We start from the raw sequence: 20,154 nt of genomic DNA, 5'->3' as shown, positions 1-20,154 counted from the left end.
TGATTAGTGCCAATTAATTTGATTGTTTTTTCTATATATATCAGTGTGCTTCATTTTTATTGCTACCTAACTCTGAAGATCCTTTTTTAGGTGAAACCGGGTTAGTAAGGTAGCAATTTTTGTCAATAAATTATTAATTAACTTAGCTCTCTATTTCTAGATTGAGCACTATTATTCATTTGGTTTCCAAATTATTTTTTATACCTTCCTTAGAGTATTTAACTTTTTTACATAACTCCGTTGAAATATGTTAACCCGTTAACACACAGAAACAAGTGAAAGTGTAATGAAGAAAGAATCTGTTTAATCTTTTCTACCAAATATAACTTTAACTTTTTTGTAACGCATTTTGGATATAAAAGATAAATAGATATACATTTATTATTAGGTTGGAATGTTTAGCCAAAACAAAAAAAAATCAACTTAAAGCTTGGCTGTACTATTTGTAACATGGAAACAAATTAAAGAGCAAAAATAAACCAAAATCAAAATAAAAGAACTTTAAACTATTTTTTACTGTTGTTGGCAACATTTTTCTAATCTGCATTTAAAGTAAACTTTAAACATATGAGCCATTTTAATGTACATGTTTTAAAGAAAACAGACTAGTGGTGTCATAATGCTTAAAAACTAATTGTTTAAGCCAATATTTTTTAATTTATGTTTTGGTTTGTTTATAAACAAATTTATTATCTGGCTCACCTTTGACAGCTAGTGAAACATTTATGTTAAACTAAATGTTGTATTTTATTTAAACTATAAACTAAAAGAGACAGTTTACTTATAAAATGTGAACAGAAAATTTACTAAACTAAATTTCACCTTCTAGCCTCTTCAGTTATTGGTTTGAAATAAAGAAATAAACAGTTAAGATAAGAAACTTTGCAAAAAATAACAAAAATATTGTGATATAGTTTTGAAGCTGTGCAAAGCATGTTAATAAAAAACTTTAATGTCTTATGAACAAAAAAAATTAAACTAAAAAATTTTAAAAAGTGACTACCAAAAACATATAAAACTATTTTTAATCAACATCGAATCTTAACAGTGATTTTTAATATGCAAATAACTTACATTAGGACTTCTTGTAAAAACTGAAAACTATGTAAAAATATTTTTATTACTTTTTGTTCAATTTCTTATGACTTGCTGTTTATTTTTAATCAGTATTAACTAAAGAGACCAGAAAGCCACAATTAAGTGTGATTCCTTTTATTTTGTATGTATTATTATTTTTTATTTACTATCAAGAAGGTGAAAACTTGATTGTTTCTAGTTGTTTGTTTTAAATTGTGCTCCAAGTGGTAAACCAGCTTGATTAACAAAATCTTAACAAGTTTTATGAACAATTGTTACTGCCAAATATTTTACATACTGTTTATAGTTTGTTTTCTAAACACGTTTATTTTCAATTTATGGTTCAAATTTAGTATTGGTTAATTGAAATTTTTAACAGCTGATTGCGCTTTCACTTTGGTGTTAGTGATCATAAAAATAATAACAAATTTATTATAAAATTAATACAGTAATTTACCACACTAAAACTATCATTTTTTGTCACAAAATTTTTACTTTATATTTTTTTGCTAAATATTATAGTGATTTCTATTTAATTGCTGTCTTAGTTTTCTCCTTACACAGAGAAGCTATTATACTTTTCAACTTTGACTAGCTATTTCTCAAAATTTATTATAAATTTTTAAAATTTGTAAAAAGCAACTTTTAGCTACGATTCTATAGTTGGCTCCATATTCAAAGGCTAATATTCATATTCAACACTATTTAAAATATTTCTATTTTTACTGATAGTATCTCTGTAATATTTCGTACAGCTAATCTAATAAACCTTTTCTCTTTGGATTATAAGTTTCAAAAAATAAAAACAATTATTGACGTCATAATCGGCTGTTTAAGATGAAAATGTTGTATAACCATTGTTTATCGTACTCTATTTGAAATATTTCAATTTTTACTGATAATATCCTTGTAATATTTCGTACAGCTAATTTAATAAACCTTTTCTCTTTGGATTATAAGTTTCAAAAAATAAAAACAATTATTGACGTCATAATCGGCTGTTTAAGATGAAAATGTTGTATAACCATTGTTTATCGTACTCTATTTGAAATATTTCAATTTTTACTGGTAATATCCTTGTAATATTTCGTACAGCTAATTTAATAAACCTTTTCTCTTTGGATTATAAGTTTCAAAAAATAAAAACAATTATTGACGTCATAATCGGCTGTTTAAGATGAAAATGTTGTATAACCATTATTTATCGTACTCTATTTAAAATATTTCTATTTTTACTGATAGTATCCTTGTAATATTTCGTACAGCTAATCTAATAAACCTTTTTTCTTTGGATTATAAGTTTCAAAAAATAAAAACAATTATTGACGTCATAATCGACTGTTTAAGATGAAAATGTTGTATAACCATTATTTATCGTACTCTATTTGAAATATTTCAATTTTTACTAATAGTATCCTTGTAATATTTCGTACAGCTAATTTAATAAACCATTTCTCTTTGGATTATAAGTTTTAAAAAATAAAAACATTTATTGACGTCATAATCGGCTGTTTAAGATGAAAATGTTGTATAACCATAATTTATCGTACTCTATTTGAAATATTTTAATTTTTACTGATAGTATCCTTGTAATATTTCGTATACCTAATCAAATAAACCTTTTCTCTTTGGATTATAAGTTTCAAAAAATAAAAACAATTATTGATGTCATAATCGGCTGTTTAACATGAAAATGTTGTATAACCATTATTTATCGTACATTCGTACTCTATTTGAAATATTTCAATATTTACTGATAATATCCTTGTAATATTTTGTACAGCTAATCTAATAAACCTTTTTTCTTTGGATTATAAGTTTCAAAAAATAAAAACAATTATTGACGTCATAATCGGCTGTTTAAGATGAAACTATTGTATAACCATTGTTTATCGTACACTATTTTAAACATCTCGCTTAAAAGTTTCTAAACTTATTCTTTAATATAACTAACTGATATAAAAGTTTATCACCTTTTTCTTACGAGTTTAGGTTATAGACCAGGGGGCGGCAAACTGCGGCCCGCGGGCCAAATGCGGCCCGCGAAGGGTAAATCTGCGGCCCGCGAGCACGTTATTTTTTTGTATGGAATGTGGCCCGCGAAGAAAAAATTTGAGGCCCGCGAGCATGTAAATGTGGCCCGCTGAGCAAAGATATATTTTAGTTAAATTCGTTTGATTAACTTAGTTTTAAGTCCCTGTATAATATTTTAATAGAGTTAAAAGATATTACTGATTTAGCTAAGAAATGTGAAAAAGACAGGTTAGCATTCCACCAGTTTTTTTCTTCTCAATTTCATAATTACCTTCTTCTTACAACAGAAAATTATTTTCTGAAAAAAGAGTGTAAAAAGTGCTTTGAATTAATAAGATTGTTATTTAATACCTATTTAGTAAATAAACTAAATCCAAAAGTTTTTCGTTTTGTACAAAAGTAATGCACAGTAATTAACTAAAATGTCATTTCTTTACATTTTTTTTTTTACACGCTTTATATACCTAAGTTTATATTACAGATGTTTTATTACTAAATGCTATATTTTGGTGTGCACAAAAACATTTAAATTAACATAGTAAAAAGATATAAGGTTAATTTTATTTTTGTTTTGAGACTTTTGATTTTTTAGAAGTTTTCATTGCATTTTAGATTAATTCCTATTTACACCAATGAACAAAGATGCTCATATTTTAAAACACTTTTTTTAATACTTAATGAGATAAAATTAAGTTAATGCATAATTTTCTGAAAATATTGTTTCTACATGTAATATCTAAGTGTGTAAAGACACATTTAAAACAATACATATAACATTAATTAAAATAGTTTTTGTTAGGTATACTTTTTGATTTAAAAAAGTATTGGAAAAATAATTTAATTTTTATGCGTTGCATACTACTATAAACAATTGCTGTATTTTGGAACTATATATTTAGTACAAACTATATTGAGAACTATATTACAAGGATACTATCAGTAAAAATAGAAATATTTCAAATAGAGTACGATAAATAATGGTTATACAACATTTTCATCTTAAACAGCCGATTATGACGTCAATAATTGTTTTTATTTTTTGAAACTTATAATCCAAAGAAAAAAGGTTTATTAAATTAGCTGTACGAAATATTACAAGGATACTATAAGTAAAAATAGAAATATTTTAAATAGAGTACGATAAATAATGGTTATACAACATTTTCATCTTAAACAGCCGATTATGACGTCAATAATTGTTTTTACTTTTTGAAACTTATAATCCAAAGAGAAAAGGTTTATTAAATTAGCTGTACGAAATATTACAAGGATACTATAAGTAAAAATAGAAATATTTTAAATAGAGTACGATAAATAATGGTTATACAACATTTTCATCTTAAACAGCCGATTATGACGTCAATAATTGTTTTTACTTTTTGAAACTTATAATCCAAAGAGAAAAGGTTTATTTGATTAGGTATACGAAATATTACAAGGATACTATCAGTAAAAATTAAAATATTTCAAATAGAGTACGATAAATAATGGTTATACAACATTTTCATCTTAAACAGCCGATTATGACGTCAATAATTGTTTTTATTTTTTGAAACCTATAATCCAAAGAGAAAAGGTTTATTTGATTAGGTATACGAAATATTACAAGGATACTATCAGTAAAAATTAAAATATTTCAAATAGAGTACGATAAATAATGGTTATACAACATTTTCATCTTAAACAGCCGATTATGACGTCAATAATTGTTTTTATTTTTTGAAACCTATAATCCAAAGAGAAAAGGTTTATTAAATTAGCTGTACGAAATATTACAAGAATACTATCAGTAAAAATAGAAATATTTCAAATAGTGTTGAATATGAATCTTAGCCTTTGAATATGGAGCCAACTATAGAATCGTCTTTTAGCTTGATTAAAACTCAACTATATAAGATAAAAACATGAAAAAAAGTTTACCCCTCTATGCCCTTAATGTCAGTTGTTGGAGGGCAAGTAGAGTTACATACACTTGATGTAACTTACTTGCTTGACTAAATATACTTTATTATACTAAATATTATTAATTGTTGTAGGGGGATTATTGAGACTCCTGTGTTTCTACCTTAAAAATTACATAAAGGATTATTGTTTATTGAACAACAAAAAATACGCTCAAAATACAAAAAACCTTATGATTATCGAGTCGTACACCAGAACAGTTTAACATCATTCCCAGGATATGGATTGATAGTTGTTGTGTTACATGCAACTGAAATTTTAAATAAACATAATGAAATTTTTATTGTTTAAAAAGTGTAAAATAACAATTAATAAATAGTGGAATGCAGTTGAAACTTTATTTTTGTTTAGCACTTTTCAAATTATATTTGTTAAGAAAATTTAGCTGTATGCTACTAGTTACTACTTGTTGTTAGCTTGTCACTTGTTGCATGGCTTTAGTTACTGAACAAACTAATGTTGTGACTAAAACTATTCTGTGTTCAAAACAAAACATATGAGCTAATAAATGAAAGTTACTACTTAGTACTTACTGTAACAATACAAATTATGCTACCATAGCTTTTACAGGTTTCAAATTTTAATTAATGTAAATTTCAGTCAATTAACAACATATTTGAATTAAATTTCTTAAAGATTACATGACTGAAAGAAAAGTGCAAACCAATTAAAGGCATAAGGACTTTTTTTTACAAAATTTAATATCGGCTCTTATATCATAGGTTTTAAGTAAAAAAATTGTCAACTTTTATCAAATAAAAAAAAATTCTTCAATTTTTGAGATATAGTCATTTTTTTAAATATTTACAAAGTTAATTTCTATACAAGTATACTCAGCAGTCAGCAACTTAAAAACTTACTAAAAAGTTATATTCAATTTCATTTTTAAGCTGTTTACCTTAAGTTTTCAGGAAATATTCCTTGCATTAAAAGAAAACTTATTTTGTAAGATTTGAAAACTTTAAAAAAAAAATTATAAAAAAATAATATTTTTATACCTTTTAAGGAAATATAATTCTACTCTACATTTTTTAAGTTCCAACAAAATGTAGGTTTATCTTTCTCAAAAAGTTTAAAAAGGATTTCTTAAAAGCAGTAGGATAAGAGAGGTTTTTTTACTTTTTAAAATCTAGTCTTCGATAAAGATGCTTTAAAAACGTTTTGATTTGTTCTAAAATATCTTAAAAACTGATTTTTATTATAAGAACAGTAAAAAGCAGCTATAAGCCAAAAAAATAACTTTAAATTTATATAAACAAAAAGAATCTTTCTATACCTTTAATGTTTTTTTTTTTCAATTTAGTTTGAAAAATACCTTACTAAATAGGAAAATACTTAATCGTCTTCATATAGCTGCTAAATATTTTTGCCTTATTCTATATTCTTTTCATTTAATAGTTTTAAAAGTTTCTATCCTGGACAAGACGTTAGAACGTATCCACGCGGTGTACGACTCGTTAACCGAAAGATTTTTTTAGTGCACCAGGTCCTAAGACCGACTATTTTAAGCGCTTTTTTTATCGTTTAATAAACAGTATACAAATGATACCTAATTAAATTTTTAGCAACTCTTTAAAAAAATGTACTGTTTAATTCTAGCCTATTTAGACTATTGTTAAAATTTATGTTTTTGTTGTTATTTTATTTGCAACTACAAAGAAAAATGTATGGTCGAAGGCAATTGTTAAAGTTGAGAAAAAATGGCATTTACAAAGTTACAGTGTTAATAGCAAAGCATAAACTACAAGGCAATATGTTAAATCATCGGGTTATAAATTTTAAAATAGACAACATGGCAAATATGATGTTATTTTAATTACAGTGCATAAAAACTAAATATTTGATTTTTATATTATTAGTGTTGTTTAGAAAATTTTTGTAACATAGAAAAAATATATTTCAATATAACTTCAAGTTTAAGCTTAAAATAAAAAACTTACGTCAGTTAACATTTTTTAAATAATTACTTTTTTTTTTTTTGATAGTTAGGTCATCCTAGTTTCTTTGCTTCAAAATTGATTTTTAAAGTGAACTAGTAATGAGTATTATTTATTTCATATTTGATACTTTATTGTTTTTGTTTTATTAATAAACTAACTGATGAGCCTGGTATTATTTTACAGACCAGTGAAATAATTCTGTCCTAACAATAGTTGTAATTTATTTTAGAAGTGTATTTATGCATGCCTGTATTGTCTTTTATTTAATTAAAACAAACTTTCATGATATCTAAATAAAACAACATAAACAGTTTTGATTTTTTTGATTGCAACAAAGAGTATAAGAGTTTTTAATCTGTGTGAAATCGGGTCAACTTTAAACTTTTACATAAACTATGTATTAAATGAAGTATTACAGATTCACAAAATTAAATAGGTTAATTACAGATCATTATACATTTTTTTTTTATAAAACTACGTTTTCGCTAAAATTAATAACAGTATATTTGTTTATTTTCAAGTTAGTGTTTATATATATTTTTAATTTTAGATGTTCTACAATCTACAATATATAAAACTCTATGAAATGCTTGTGGTCGTAATATTTATGCAAATAAATGAGCTGTTATTTGAAGTAGTTTTTAAATTATCAATTAATAATTAACTTTTTGAAGCTTTCGTACTTTTAGTCAACTAATATTGTACATAACTTTAAAAAATGGAAAATTTAGAGTTTACGTCAAACGAACAGCCTAAGCTGGACCAAGACCACACTAGAAAGAGGTTTCACGATAGACTCGCTGTAGTGACCGGAGGAGGTTCAGGTAACTTTTTATTAACTAATGTTCATGAAAAATTTCAATATATTTTAACTTTTTATTATATTTTAACACAAAATATGAATAGCCAGTACAGATGCAAAGGTCGATACAATTAAAAATTTTTTAAATTAAAATGATAAAGTGGGTAATAAAAACGAAAGTAAACAAAAAATTAGAAACAATTATTTAAAAAAAAATCCGATTTAAACTTTTTTACTAAACGCTTCTAAATAATTTAACTTTATACTTTTTGTATTCTTTAATTTATTTAAGTTTCTTTATTATTAATTAATTTATAAGCTAATTTCTGTATGTATTAAATATTCATTGTACTACTTATATTTTTTTCATGTTTAATGATTGCTAGTGAAACATGTTTTAGTTACAAAATCATTTAAGAACTGATAAAAGTTGTTAAATCATAACCATAAAAATTTTATCTATAACAAATGTAAACTTGTTATATAAGTATGCAAAGACCTCACTAAAAATTTATTTTGATAACACATGTTGTCATGATTAGGCAGCTAAAAATTTTTGAACATACTCTTGAGAACTTTTAAAGTTCATAACTGATTAACCATCTAATATTTATAGTTTTATAGTCATAGCCGTTTAGCAAATGGGAAAACTTTAAGTTATTTTTTTGAGGTAAATGCTAAATATATATAAAAAGTTTGTCTTGAGATTTGATATACAGCAAAACGCTAATGATAATTTCTAAGGTATACTTAACTTTTATCTTTATAAAATACAAATTATTTACTCAGTTTTTCAATAAGTGGTTTTACGACATGATAGAAAAAAAATTGAATATTTTTAACTATAAACTTTTTGTTAAAAGTTTCATATATACTGAGGTTTATGGAACAAAAAAAAACGCTCAATATTTTTTTGGTTCAAGGACCTGGATACACAAAAAGACCTCTCGATCATCGAGTTGCATACCCAACTTTATTAAACATTATAATGAGCTAAAAAATGAAAAAAAAAATAAGTCAAAATTTAAACTCTTAAACGAAAAACTCTAAGAAAAATGAGACTATTAAACTTTATAACATTAAACATTTTTCTAAACTAAAATATTGAAAAAAAAAAGTATAATAGTATCTAACACATAAAATATATATTGAACTCTACGTAAAAAGGTAAAGTATTAATCTGAAATGTTTTTAATTTTAAAACTTATCAATAATTTTAGCAAATAATTTAATCTTTTATATGACTTTAAAAAAAAAGAAGAACAAAATTAAATAAAGAAATTTGAAGTTTTAAAAAGTATTTTTAAGAATTTAGGTTCTACTATCAACTTATTTTAACTTGTCAAATTAAGAAACAATAAAATAGAGCTATAACATTAAAAATAAAAAATAAAATTAAACTGCATTATTCAAAAAAAAAAAGCAAAACTAAGCTGTATCCAATAAAAGAAAACTTTTTTTTTCAAACTAAAAAAAAATAAAGAAGTAGTAGTAAAAGTATAAAAAGCCTATTCTTAGAGCTTTTTTGAGACTCCGTAGATCTGTTCTTAAATTTATTTGAGAGCAGTGAAACGCCGTTAGTCGGAATAAAGTTTTAACACAAAACATCTGTGGTGAAAAGTATAAAATAAATATATCCTTTTAAAAAAAATTATTAGTTTTAAAAATTTTGAATAAATACCTTAATATAAGAGTTTAATTAAACAGAAGTAATAATGTAAACAATCACAAAAAAAAACACTTAAATTAGTTAATAAGTTTTTTTGAAAATAATTAAATTTAATAAAAAAAATAAAAAACAATAATAATCATAAAATAAGTCAACATATTGCTAGTTTCAAACTTTATCAGTAATTTCAGCTTAAGGTTTAAATATTTTTACGTTCTTTTTTTTTCTGGCAAAAATATATATAGAAATTAATAATTTTATTTACACAGACAAAATGTAGACTATTAAATGAGACTTTTTACTAATATACTATCAAACTTTAAACAAAAAAAAATTATATATGATATTTTTTGTAGTGAAAATAGCACAAACTAATCAGGTATAGGATATGCAATTGCTGAAAGGTTTGCAAACGATGGTGCTAAAGTTTTAATTCTCGATATTGACGAAAAAAACATTGAGCTTGCAAAAAAAAGATTCAAAGATGCTAACTGGAACATTATTACAAAAGAATGTGACGTTACTGATAAAAGTCAACTTGAATCCGTTATTAGTGAAACTTGTAAAACTTTGGAAAAAGGTATTGACTTCGTAGTGACAAGTGCAGCATACTTCGGTTCTAAAGGTTTAGGCACTTTTTAAAATGTAAATTAAAATTTTTGTATGCTGTTATTATAAATCTTTAGACATATTGGCATACCTGCAAATTTTTTTTAAATGTGCAAAATTTTAATTGTATAAAAAAGTTAAATTATTTTATTACAATTTTTGTTTCAAACTACTTTGTGGAACTCTGTAAATAAAATAAAATTTAAGTAACTGACTAAGTGGACTAGTTATATGTGTCTAAATAGAAAAAACGCGTTTATTATGAAAAGCAAATTTTAAATTCCAATAACTTAAATAAAATCTATACTTTTTTTTAACAAATAAAAAACGAAAAAAAACGTTAAAATAAAAAGCCTATACAATGAAAAACTCTATACTTATTGTTTATAATTGAAAAAAAGCTATCTATAAATCAGAGTTTTCCAAACGCTTTTTGATAATTGTCCCTTGAAAGAGATTTAAAAAATAATCGTCTCCCTTAATTCAAAGGTCAGCAGGCACTTGGTGGTCGCGGAATAAAAAAAAAATTGCGAGATGTAATTGTAGCTTTAGTTATAACGTTGCCTTTATATTGCTCTCCATAACAAATTTAGGAAAGCGGCGTATTTTGACAGGTTTCCTAGCGCTTAGAAAGCCCCTGAAAAAAAATTTATTATTCACCAAAAAAGTTGTTTAATCAGAAACTTTACTTGTGTTAAAAAAAATCTATTGTGATTTTTTTGCTAAAATTACATATAGTGAATGTTGAACTTTTAAGATGAAAAGATTAAGAAAATTTCACTATTTGCTTTTGCATTACCAGCTTTCAACTGAAAGATAATTGAAACTATAATTTAAGTGTTATATCAGCATGAATTAATAAACGATGAAGTAACAAACGACCATTATTTATTGTTTTTGAAATAGAAGAAAGTAAACGTTTACTTTTAAAATATTCAAGGTTAGTTATTAAAGTTTAACTACATTTAGTAGCTTGTAAAAAACATATATCACAGCCTATTTTCAACTTAATTATTATTGTTTATTAAATGATGAATGAAAAGCATTCAAAAAGTTTTGTCTAAGTATCTGGTGTACAAAAAACCTTTGGGTTTTCGAGTCGTACGTACACTACAAAAAATCTACATAGAACAAAAAAAAAACCTTAAAAAGCTCTTGTATAAAATTTTCGTAACTATGCTAGTTTTATTAACTTTACTAAAAAACTTACTATTTAGTTTTCTAAGTTTTGGTTCCTATATTTCAAGCAATACTGATCATGTTATTTTAAATAGTCGAACACAACATTAATATAAAAATTGTTTTAGCATTATAAACAATAAGGTATTGGTATAATTGAGAACGACATATTATTAATTTTATTAATACACGATTTTGTTTACATTTTATTAAATAAAGCCTATAACATGAAAATAGAAATTTCTTCATTTAAAAAAATGTTCTAACAAAAACTACTACAGAAAACACTCAAATATTGAACAAAAAACTTATGCTTAAACTATAAGAGTCTAGACACGCCCCTGCCCTATAATATCTAGTGCAGGGTTTCCCAAAGTGGGCGATATCGCCCCCCTGGGGGCGATTTTAGTAAGTCGGGGGGCGATAATTAGTAAGGGGGCGAAAGGGTGGGCGATAACTAGTAAGGGGGCGAAAAGGGGGCGATTTTTAAATTTTGGGCTGTCATAAAATTTTTAATTTTTAAATTGCTAATTTACTAATTTTAGCTTGCTAGTAAATATTTGACCCTGAAGTAAAACTTAAACAAAAAAAGTTTTTTTTATTTATGTAAAATATAGAGAAAAAAATCAAGTACTTATGACTCCTACTTTCAAGTAAATTACATATTTTCATTCATATATTTTCTTATTTAACAATTACATAGATCATATACGATTGGAATCCCTCTCACCATTTTATAACCTGACATATATGTTATTTGGGATCATAAATTGTTCATAAAAATCTATGTTATATATTATTAAGTTTCTAGGTAAGTTGGCAACCCTGTATAGTTTTATTTCTTAGTCTAACTTAGAGACTTTTCAAAAAACAATTGGAAATATCATGAGGTGATAGTTATATCACCTCATGATATTCCCAATTGTATTTTGAAAAGTGACTGACCTTGAACTAAAAGTGAATTTTTCCAAAGAACGAAATGAAAGCTTTTGGACTCAACAAAAACTAAGGCAAAAGTATCCAATCATTTGAGAGTAATATAGATTATTGTTTATAGTTTTTCCTTCTAGCTATGTTGTTGAGAAAGCTTTCAGATCAGTTATCAACATCTTGAGCAAAAGATCTAATCTAGATATTTGGGAAGGAGGCTTTTTTTTACTGATTAAGAATCAGATTAGAAAAACTTGCAAGCAGTCATGAACCTCATCCTACACATTATATTAGACTTCAGTAGCAGATATTATTTTATGAAATTTTTTTGTTTTATTTAATCTTTTAAAATACTTTTTATTTAACCTGGTTTGTATTGTATTTAAATAGTCTTTTTATAATAAAATTTTATTAAGTTATTTATTCTACAACAGGTTTGCATAATGTCTAATAAATATTAATTACGGTAGACTTCCTCTTGAGTTCGCACTTTTTACCCAAAAAATTGCAAATTCATGTTTTCTAAAATTTAACTCAAACAAAGTGTATTACTAACTAAGTATTAATAAAACAAAAAAATCATAATATTTAATATCTTATATAGATCTACTTTTTTAATGAATGTTTGTTTTATGTTTTAGTTGATTTTATGTTTTTGCATAACGTTATTGCATATAACATATTCAAGTTTATCATTTTGTAAAAAAAAGGTAATAATTTTTGAGTTTGCACTTTTTTATTTCGTTCAAAGTGCCAACTCAAGCGGAAGTCTACTGTATTTATTAAATCATTTATGTTTTAAATCTGTTATTAATTTTATTTTGACCTGGTTATTTTCGTAGTTTATATTTCGTATCACATTACATTGAAAGTTTTTATAGCATAGTGATTAAAGTGTTTGTTTGAAAGAAATTTATTTGAATTATTTTTGTTATTACTTCTTTAATCTGTATAAATAAATAAATCTTGATAACCATTTAAGTTTTTATTTTAAGTTTTTTTTGGTTTTAAAAGAGTATAGATTTAAGGTCTCTATTTGAAATTACTTCAAATTTTTCATTTAAAAGATTCTTTAACTCAAACTTGATTTGTTATTGTTAAAAAACCTATACATTAAAGAATTTTAAACTGTTAATACAAATGTTTTTGTTTTATCTTAATTTTTAATATATTAGCAATTAGAATGTGTTGTTTATTTTGTTAGTTAAACACTAGCTTTTCGGTTTTTACTCTTTTCTTCTGGTAAATTATTATAGGCTAATGACTAGAGAAAAAATAAATTTAAACAGTATTAAATAAGCCATTAAAAGACTGCTGCAGTTACAAAACAAAATTTTAAGCTAATTAAAAGAATTTTTTATTCGATTGCTTTCTGTTCACAGAATTAACTGTAAAACTTTTGATTTTTTTTTGAATTTAAACTAAAAAAAAAAGAAAATGTTAAAACTAAGGTTTAGTTTCTTAAAGGTTATTCCAAGTCAAATACTGTTTAATGGTATTCTATTACAAAACATGTAGTTTAAAAAGTTTAAAATTAAGTTTATAACTTTACAACTAACTTACTTATAATATATCTTAGCATTGAAATTAATAATTTTACTACATTATCTGAAGCTGTTGATGAAACCACTTTTCATGTGAGATAATCAACCAGTCGGTCAAACTTCCTTAAACTAGATCAGAAATTATGTTTTATTATTTATTTTATTATGTGTAAAATAAACTGTTCATTTTTTTATAGTTTCTTAATCTCTGGTATAGTAATTTTAGAATATGCCTATTTATAAAATAATTTTAGTACTTTGTGCGGTTTAAACAAGTTACTTAGTATTAACTTCTAAATGTCCGAAATTCGTTATTTTAGAGATTATTATAATGTCAGGTTTAAATTAAGATTTCAGATAGTTAACGTACGGTTAAGATCCAGTCAAATATCGACATGCTAAGTAACTTGGAAGCTACTTGTGCAAAAAAAAACAAAATTTATTTTTTTGATACTAAATATTTTGAAATACACTTTCAATTTGGTTTTCAGTTCACAATAGTATTTCCTAGATCACAATAATACTAAATCATTTTATTACAATTTCGCTCGAGTTTTTCAATTTTCTTATATGTTATTTTTTTAAGTTATGCAGCCCGCAGTTACATTTTTTAAACGAGTTGAAACTAGAAAAGATTTTTTAGTAAATATGAATTGATGACTACAAAAGTTGTCCACCACTACCCTAAAAGTTTCATTAGTTTCAAAACAGTTCATATCTAAACAGGATTAATTACAGGTTACACAAGGCTTTTTAATAATTAAATATTTTAATACACTTAACTGGGCTTATAAGAAAACAAATGTAACTTATTTTCTCAAGCCCTGTAAACTACTTTGAACAAAGCTCAAAAGTGCATGCATAAGAAGTACCAGACTAAATTACATTTCGAACACAACTTTTTCGGCTCAAAAGTTTCTACTCAAGAGAAAAACTACTTTGTAAAATCGTGGGGGGCGATTGTTTTCCGAATTTCTGAAAAGGGGGCGATTTAGAAAATGAGTTTGGGAAACCCTGATCTAGTGTAAGTTAGTTAATCGTCTCGGACAAGACGTTAAAAGGTACCCAATGTGTGCAACTCGATAACTGAAATGTTCATCGTGGACCAGGTCCTAAAACCTTATATTTTGAGCGTTTTTTTTGTTGTTTAATTAACCATTTACTTTTTTCCACCTTACTAGTTATTGCCCGAACGGAAACTTGTCTAAATTTTTTTTGGTAGGCTTGAGAAACTCTGATCTAAGTACGGGAAAAGTTACAATTTTTTCATTATTTCCAGGTTTAAAATCATTACTTTTGTTATAAATAAAATAGTAACCTATACAATTGCATAAAAATAAAATTAGACATAGACCTTTTGTTTATTTACTTATTTGCAAGGCTTCAAACAAAACTATATGTATTTTTTTTATTATCTTAAACAGAATTCTCACTACTAGATTACCAAGTAATGTAAACAGATAAAATTGAAAAAAAACTTACCACAATAAAATCCGAAATTCTAAAAAGTTAATTTTTAATGTTTTAAATTAGTTATTAACAAAGAATCTAAGTCCTGATTAAGTTGTTTGCAAAAATACTTTTCAACTTTTTATTTGTAAAGAAAATAATAAATGTAAAACTAAAAGTCGTACAGATATAAGAATCCATCCACTGAAGCATTTAAATATTTTTCAAGGTTTTACTTGAGAAAAATAGACATTTTGTTTAATCTTACCTTAAGGTCAAATGCTAAATACCAAACTAAGGTTAGTCGATTAGCAAGCTTAAAAGTAAAAAATCTATAACTTACCAAAATTTCAAAATTGCCCCTTAAACTATTTATTTCTAAATGAAGTACTAAAACCGCTAAAAAAACGATATATTGCCCCTTTCAGATATCTCAGCAATACATACCAAACTGATACATATTTTTTAAACTTAATTTACTGGTTTTATTTTTATTGAGCTTACTTGCAAAAGAAAAATAATCAAAGATAAAAACTTATGTACGTTTATTAACTTTACCTTTAAATTGCTAACACCTTTTACAAAGAATGAAAGAAAGAAACACAATGTTCTTTAATACTTAATCCAAAATTTATTTACATTTGATTCGAGTAAGACTTTGAAAAATTCCACAAAAAACTACTAAGTTTACTTAAACAAAGCCCATGTTTTACTTTTTTTTTAATTAAATTTATTCTTCTTTATTTTTTACCTTGATTTGAAGATTTTTGAGTAAACTTGATCGTATATACAGGCCTAATTCTAAGATTAACTACTTTATTACTTTTATTTTAATTTTTGAATTATTTTTTTAAAATAACTTTGTTGAAATTAGAGATTTGATAACAAAGTTGTCCTTTCTGATATCCTAAATATAATGTTAAATAATATAAGATTTTAAGTTAGCTCCTACAAAAATAACTAAACTTTTTGTTCAACAATAATTTATGTTAGTAGAAAATTTAAAAAATAATTGTTTAAAAAAAAAAAACTTATTATTGTTAACTTAACGGCAAAAAAAAAAACCGCTCAAAATACTTGGTCCTAAGACCTTGTGTACATAAAAACCTTTCGGTTACCGAGTCGTACACCACTTGGATACAGTTTAACGTCTTGTAAAGGACTTGTTTAAAAAAATAGTTCATTAAAAAAATTAGTAATAACAAAACACATAATAATTTTTTTCCTTGGTAGCAATTGATATAAAACTTGAGTATAATCTAAAACTATAAATTATTTTACCATTCTTATCAAAAGTTAAGAGCTGTTTTCTACGAATGTAATTATTTTTAAGTTAAACCTTAATTTTTAAAAGTTTGAATGTGAATTTTGTTTACAGTTATTTAAAAATATTGTAAAAATATGTCATATTAATGTTTTCAATTCTATATTAGTACCATTAGTTTGAAATATTAGTTAGTTTTGTTATTATTCAATTAAAAACAGAAGTTAAAAAGTTTTTTTTTAATAAATAGCTTAAATAAAGAAAACTTTTGCATTGCGTAAAACAAAGACTTAAAACACATATAAACAAATTGAATCTATAGAGTTGTAAGAATATGTGTAATAAAAAATAAAACTATGGTAATCTAAGTATTTGAAGTTAAATATATTCAAAAACTGTTGTAAGTTTAATGAATAAATAAAGTCCATCTAAATCTAACATAACAGCTCATCGTTTTCTCTTATTTTTGAAACTCTGGTAATTTATGTCGTTTTATGTAAAGATCTTAATAAAACGCTTTTTCTTTAATTCAATTCTCCTCGACAAGAAGACAAGATATTAAACTGTATCTATTGTGTATGACTCGATATCCAGTAGGTTTTTTTGTACACCATGTCCTTGGATTAAACCTTTTAAGCGTTTATTGTTTGTCGTTTAATAAACAGTTCAAATCAATAAGGACTTCTATAAGGTATGCATTTAAAGAAGTGAGTATCCGCGTAATGTACGCACTTTTACCTGGATTCAAGGTACATACCTTACTAATGTCCTTATTGTACCAGTAATACGTTTGAATAAAAATACGATGAGTTAAGTTGTATACAAACTGTATTTCTAAGATAAAGCTCAGTGCTAAAATCTAATATGAAAACAAAACCTGTTTAAGGTATCGAAAGTACGATTGAAGATTGGAAAAAAAGTTTAGATATAAACGTCATCGGTGTTTCTAATATTGTACAAACATGTATTCCATACATGAAAAGTTGTAAGTTTAGTTGCATTTTAAGTAGTTTGGTCGAACATTGTTTAAAGTATGTAGTACTTCATTTAAATCGAAAGACATAGAAAGTTTACTAAAGCTGTCATATATCAGTTTTACTTACCATGAAGTCTATAGTTTTAAATTATAACCTTAATATATATATTTTTTGAAATTTAGACGATTTTTTTTTGTATTTTTAAAACAAGTATAAAAATTTAGCAAATCAAGCATCAATTGTTACAATTTCAAGTATATCAGCAGTAAGAGCTCAACCAGACAGATGGACTTACTCAGCTACCAAAGGAGCAATTTTGACTCTTACTAAAAATATGGCACTTGATCTTTCAAAGTACAACATAAGAGTTAATAGTGTATCTCCTGGGTGGATATGGTCACCTGAGGCTAGTACTTAATTCAAAATTTTAATATTAATAAATTTCTACTCAACTTTATAATGTTGTATATGTAACATTATGTTTTATGAAGTTTTAACAAATATGAACAAATTAATTAGTTTATAATGTTATGTTTTTTGTAGTAAAATAATTATAAAATACAGCAACTTAAAGCATCAATAGATAAAGTTCGGGAAACTATGGACAAAAGTATAGTTGAAAAGTTTACTTTATTAGAAAGATCTGGGTATACTTCTGAAGTAGCTGGTACAGTAGCTTTTCTGTGTAGCAGGTTGTATTTGTTTTATAATATCCAGCTACTGCTTCAAATCTTTATAACTTACTTTGTTGTTTTGATAAAACTACTGTTTCGAAGTACACCTAAGGTTCTTACAACTAACAAAAATTAATTAGCTTTACATTTTAGCTTGTTTACTTATTTATTCTATTTTTAAATTCGTTATTAGTTTTTAAAAGAAGCTTTTTTAAAAGTTTTATTATTTATGTTATAACCATAAGTTTTATTTTTTAAGTTTTATTAACTATTTTTATTGTTATAAATTTGTTAGCAAAAATAAAAGAATAATTTTGATAATTTGATGCACTATAAATAGTCGTTAAAACTTATTAAACTTAGTTTTATACTTAAGTAAATAACATTCATAGAGTTCAGTATAATTTTCATTGATAATATTTCTTTAAGTGATACTTACTCGCACAGTACTTCTTTTTAGTCTACATATCGTAGTATAATATTTATAGTATTAATTTAAACATTTAGTACATGAAATTTTTAAGCTAGTATTTTTATAAGCTATGTTTTTATAATCAATTCCTACTACCTTATTATTTCTATGGACCTTAAGGTCGTTAAAGGTTCCCTAAAATCTTTCAATATAAATAAAAATTTAAAATTTGATCTACAGCAAAAAAAATGATTAGAACGAAGTTAATGTTTGTTAGGTCTTCATAATTAAGATTAATTTTAACTGTATTAGTTATTATTTTTTTAAATTAAGAAAATAATAAATATTATTAAGAGTTAAAAAACAACAAATACTAATAGTAATAAAAATTTGTTATATCAATAAAATTTATAGAACTTGAAACTATCTAAACTTGAAGAAAGATTAGGCAAAATTGCCATTTCTGAGTTCCAATCTATTCTTGTTTTAAGCCGCTTTAAGTAAGCTTCTTAAAATCTAGCAGTTTTAAAACTTATATATTATTGTACTTTTTTGTCAAGATAAGAAGCTTTGCAGCTAAAGTTTAAGAAAAGATAACGTACCGCTTGTTTATTGCAGCTCTGCTAGTTTATGTTGTACTTACTTTATGGTTTATAAATTTATTCTAAAAATTTAAAAACAATACTTAACATTTTAAATATTAAAAATATAGATTTAAGTGTTTATTAATAAAAGATCCTAGTGAAACAAGTTCACTTGAATATAAACAAAAACAAGTTATACAGTAGTCTTCCTTTATTGTACCAACATATACTTCTGTGTTTTTTGACGAATTAAACACTTCAACTGGTTAGCTAGGGAGCTTCTATTCTTACATTACAGTATTTATTTTTTTACAGAACCCAGTTGAAGTCTGTTAATTCGTTAACACACAGAAACATATGTTGGTACAATAAAGAAAGATTACTGCATAATTTGTTTTTACTTAAAACTTTATTAAGTAAGTTGTCTATTTTGATGAAATTTCATTATATAACTTTATTGGAATTTTTTATATTTACATAAAAAAAAAGTTATTTATGTTTTTGTTTTGTAAAAGTTAATATTCAATTAGATAGTTTTTAACAGAGATGCTTCGTACATTACTGGGGAAAATATTATGGTTGATGGGGGCTATAGTTGCATTGGCCCTGAAAGAAAAGGTGAAAGTTCTGTGTTCGCTGGAAGTGAAATTTAGCTGGACTATTTAGAAAATTTTCAATCAAAAATTAAATAGTTGTAGAAAAGATAACAAAATAAGAATAAAAATAAACCTAAATAAGTCTGTATAGAATTTCAACTTTTTAAATTACTAAGTATTATAAATTTTGAACATTTTAACTTTTTACATAAGTGTATTGAAACAAAGAAATGTATACTTATGCATTAAATATTTTATAATTTATACAGGTGTTAATAGGTTAAAAGAAATGTTTTTAATAACTAAAGTAACTAATCTTCAATATATTTTTCTTTTGTGAATAGTTGAATATATTAACTGTGTGAAACTAAATTTCTGATTTTTTTTTCGTACGATTTACCAATTATTTTTGACTGAGATCAAAGTAAACATTTTTTTTTTGTTTATTAGAG

At 24.6% G+C, this 20,154-nt stretch overlaps 1 protein-coding gene across 1 annotated transcript; it reads left to right on the top strand.

Annotated features, from left to right (window-relative positions):
- The first annotated feature begins 7,731 nt into the window (after positions 1-7,731).
- Positions 7,732-19,759, top strand: LOC145832322 (dehydrogenase/reductase SDR family member 4-like). Its single transcript, XM_082939639.1, has 6 exons — positions 7,732-7,837; positions 9,864-10,109; positions 17,346-17,444; positions 17,661-17,842; positions 18,001-18,128; positions 19,651-19,759. Exons 1-6 carry the CDS (start codon positions 7,732-7,734, stop codon positions 19,757-19,759), a joined length of 870 nt encoding a protein of 289 aa, XP_082795765.1.
- Positions 19,760-20,154: the final 395 nt, after the last annotated feature.

The sequence above is a fragment of the Thalia democratica genome, chromosome 3 (assembly GCF_965202585.1).
Source record: "Thalia democratica chromosome 3, ktThaDemo2.hap1.1, whole genome shotgun sequence".
In the NCBI taxonomy this organism is placed as follows: domain Eukaryota; kingdom Metazoa; phylum Chordata; class Thaliacea; order Salpida; family Salpidae; genus Thalia; species Thalia democratica.
This window is presented reverse-complemented; position numbering and strand designations above follow the sequence as displayed.

What these genes read in the sequence shown, in the direction of transcription:
- LOC145832322 (XM_082939639.1), top strand. Translation starts at nt 7,732, where the DNA reads ATGGAAAATTTAGAGTTTACGTCAAACGAACAGCCTAAGCTGGACCAA. An exon ending in AGTGACCGGAGGAGGTTCAG is followed by an intron (nt 7,838 to 9,863) that starts GTAACTTTTTAT and finishes CAAACTAATCAG; the next exon opens with GTATAGGATATGCAATTGCT. An exon ending in GGTGGATATGGTCACCTGAG is followed by an intron (nt 17,843 to 18,000) that starts GCTAGTACTTAA and finishes TATAAAATACAG; the next exon opens with CAACTTAAAGCATCAATAGA.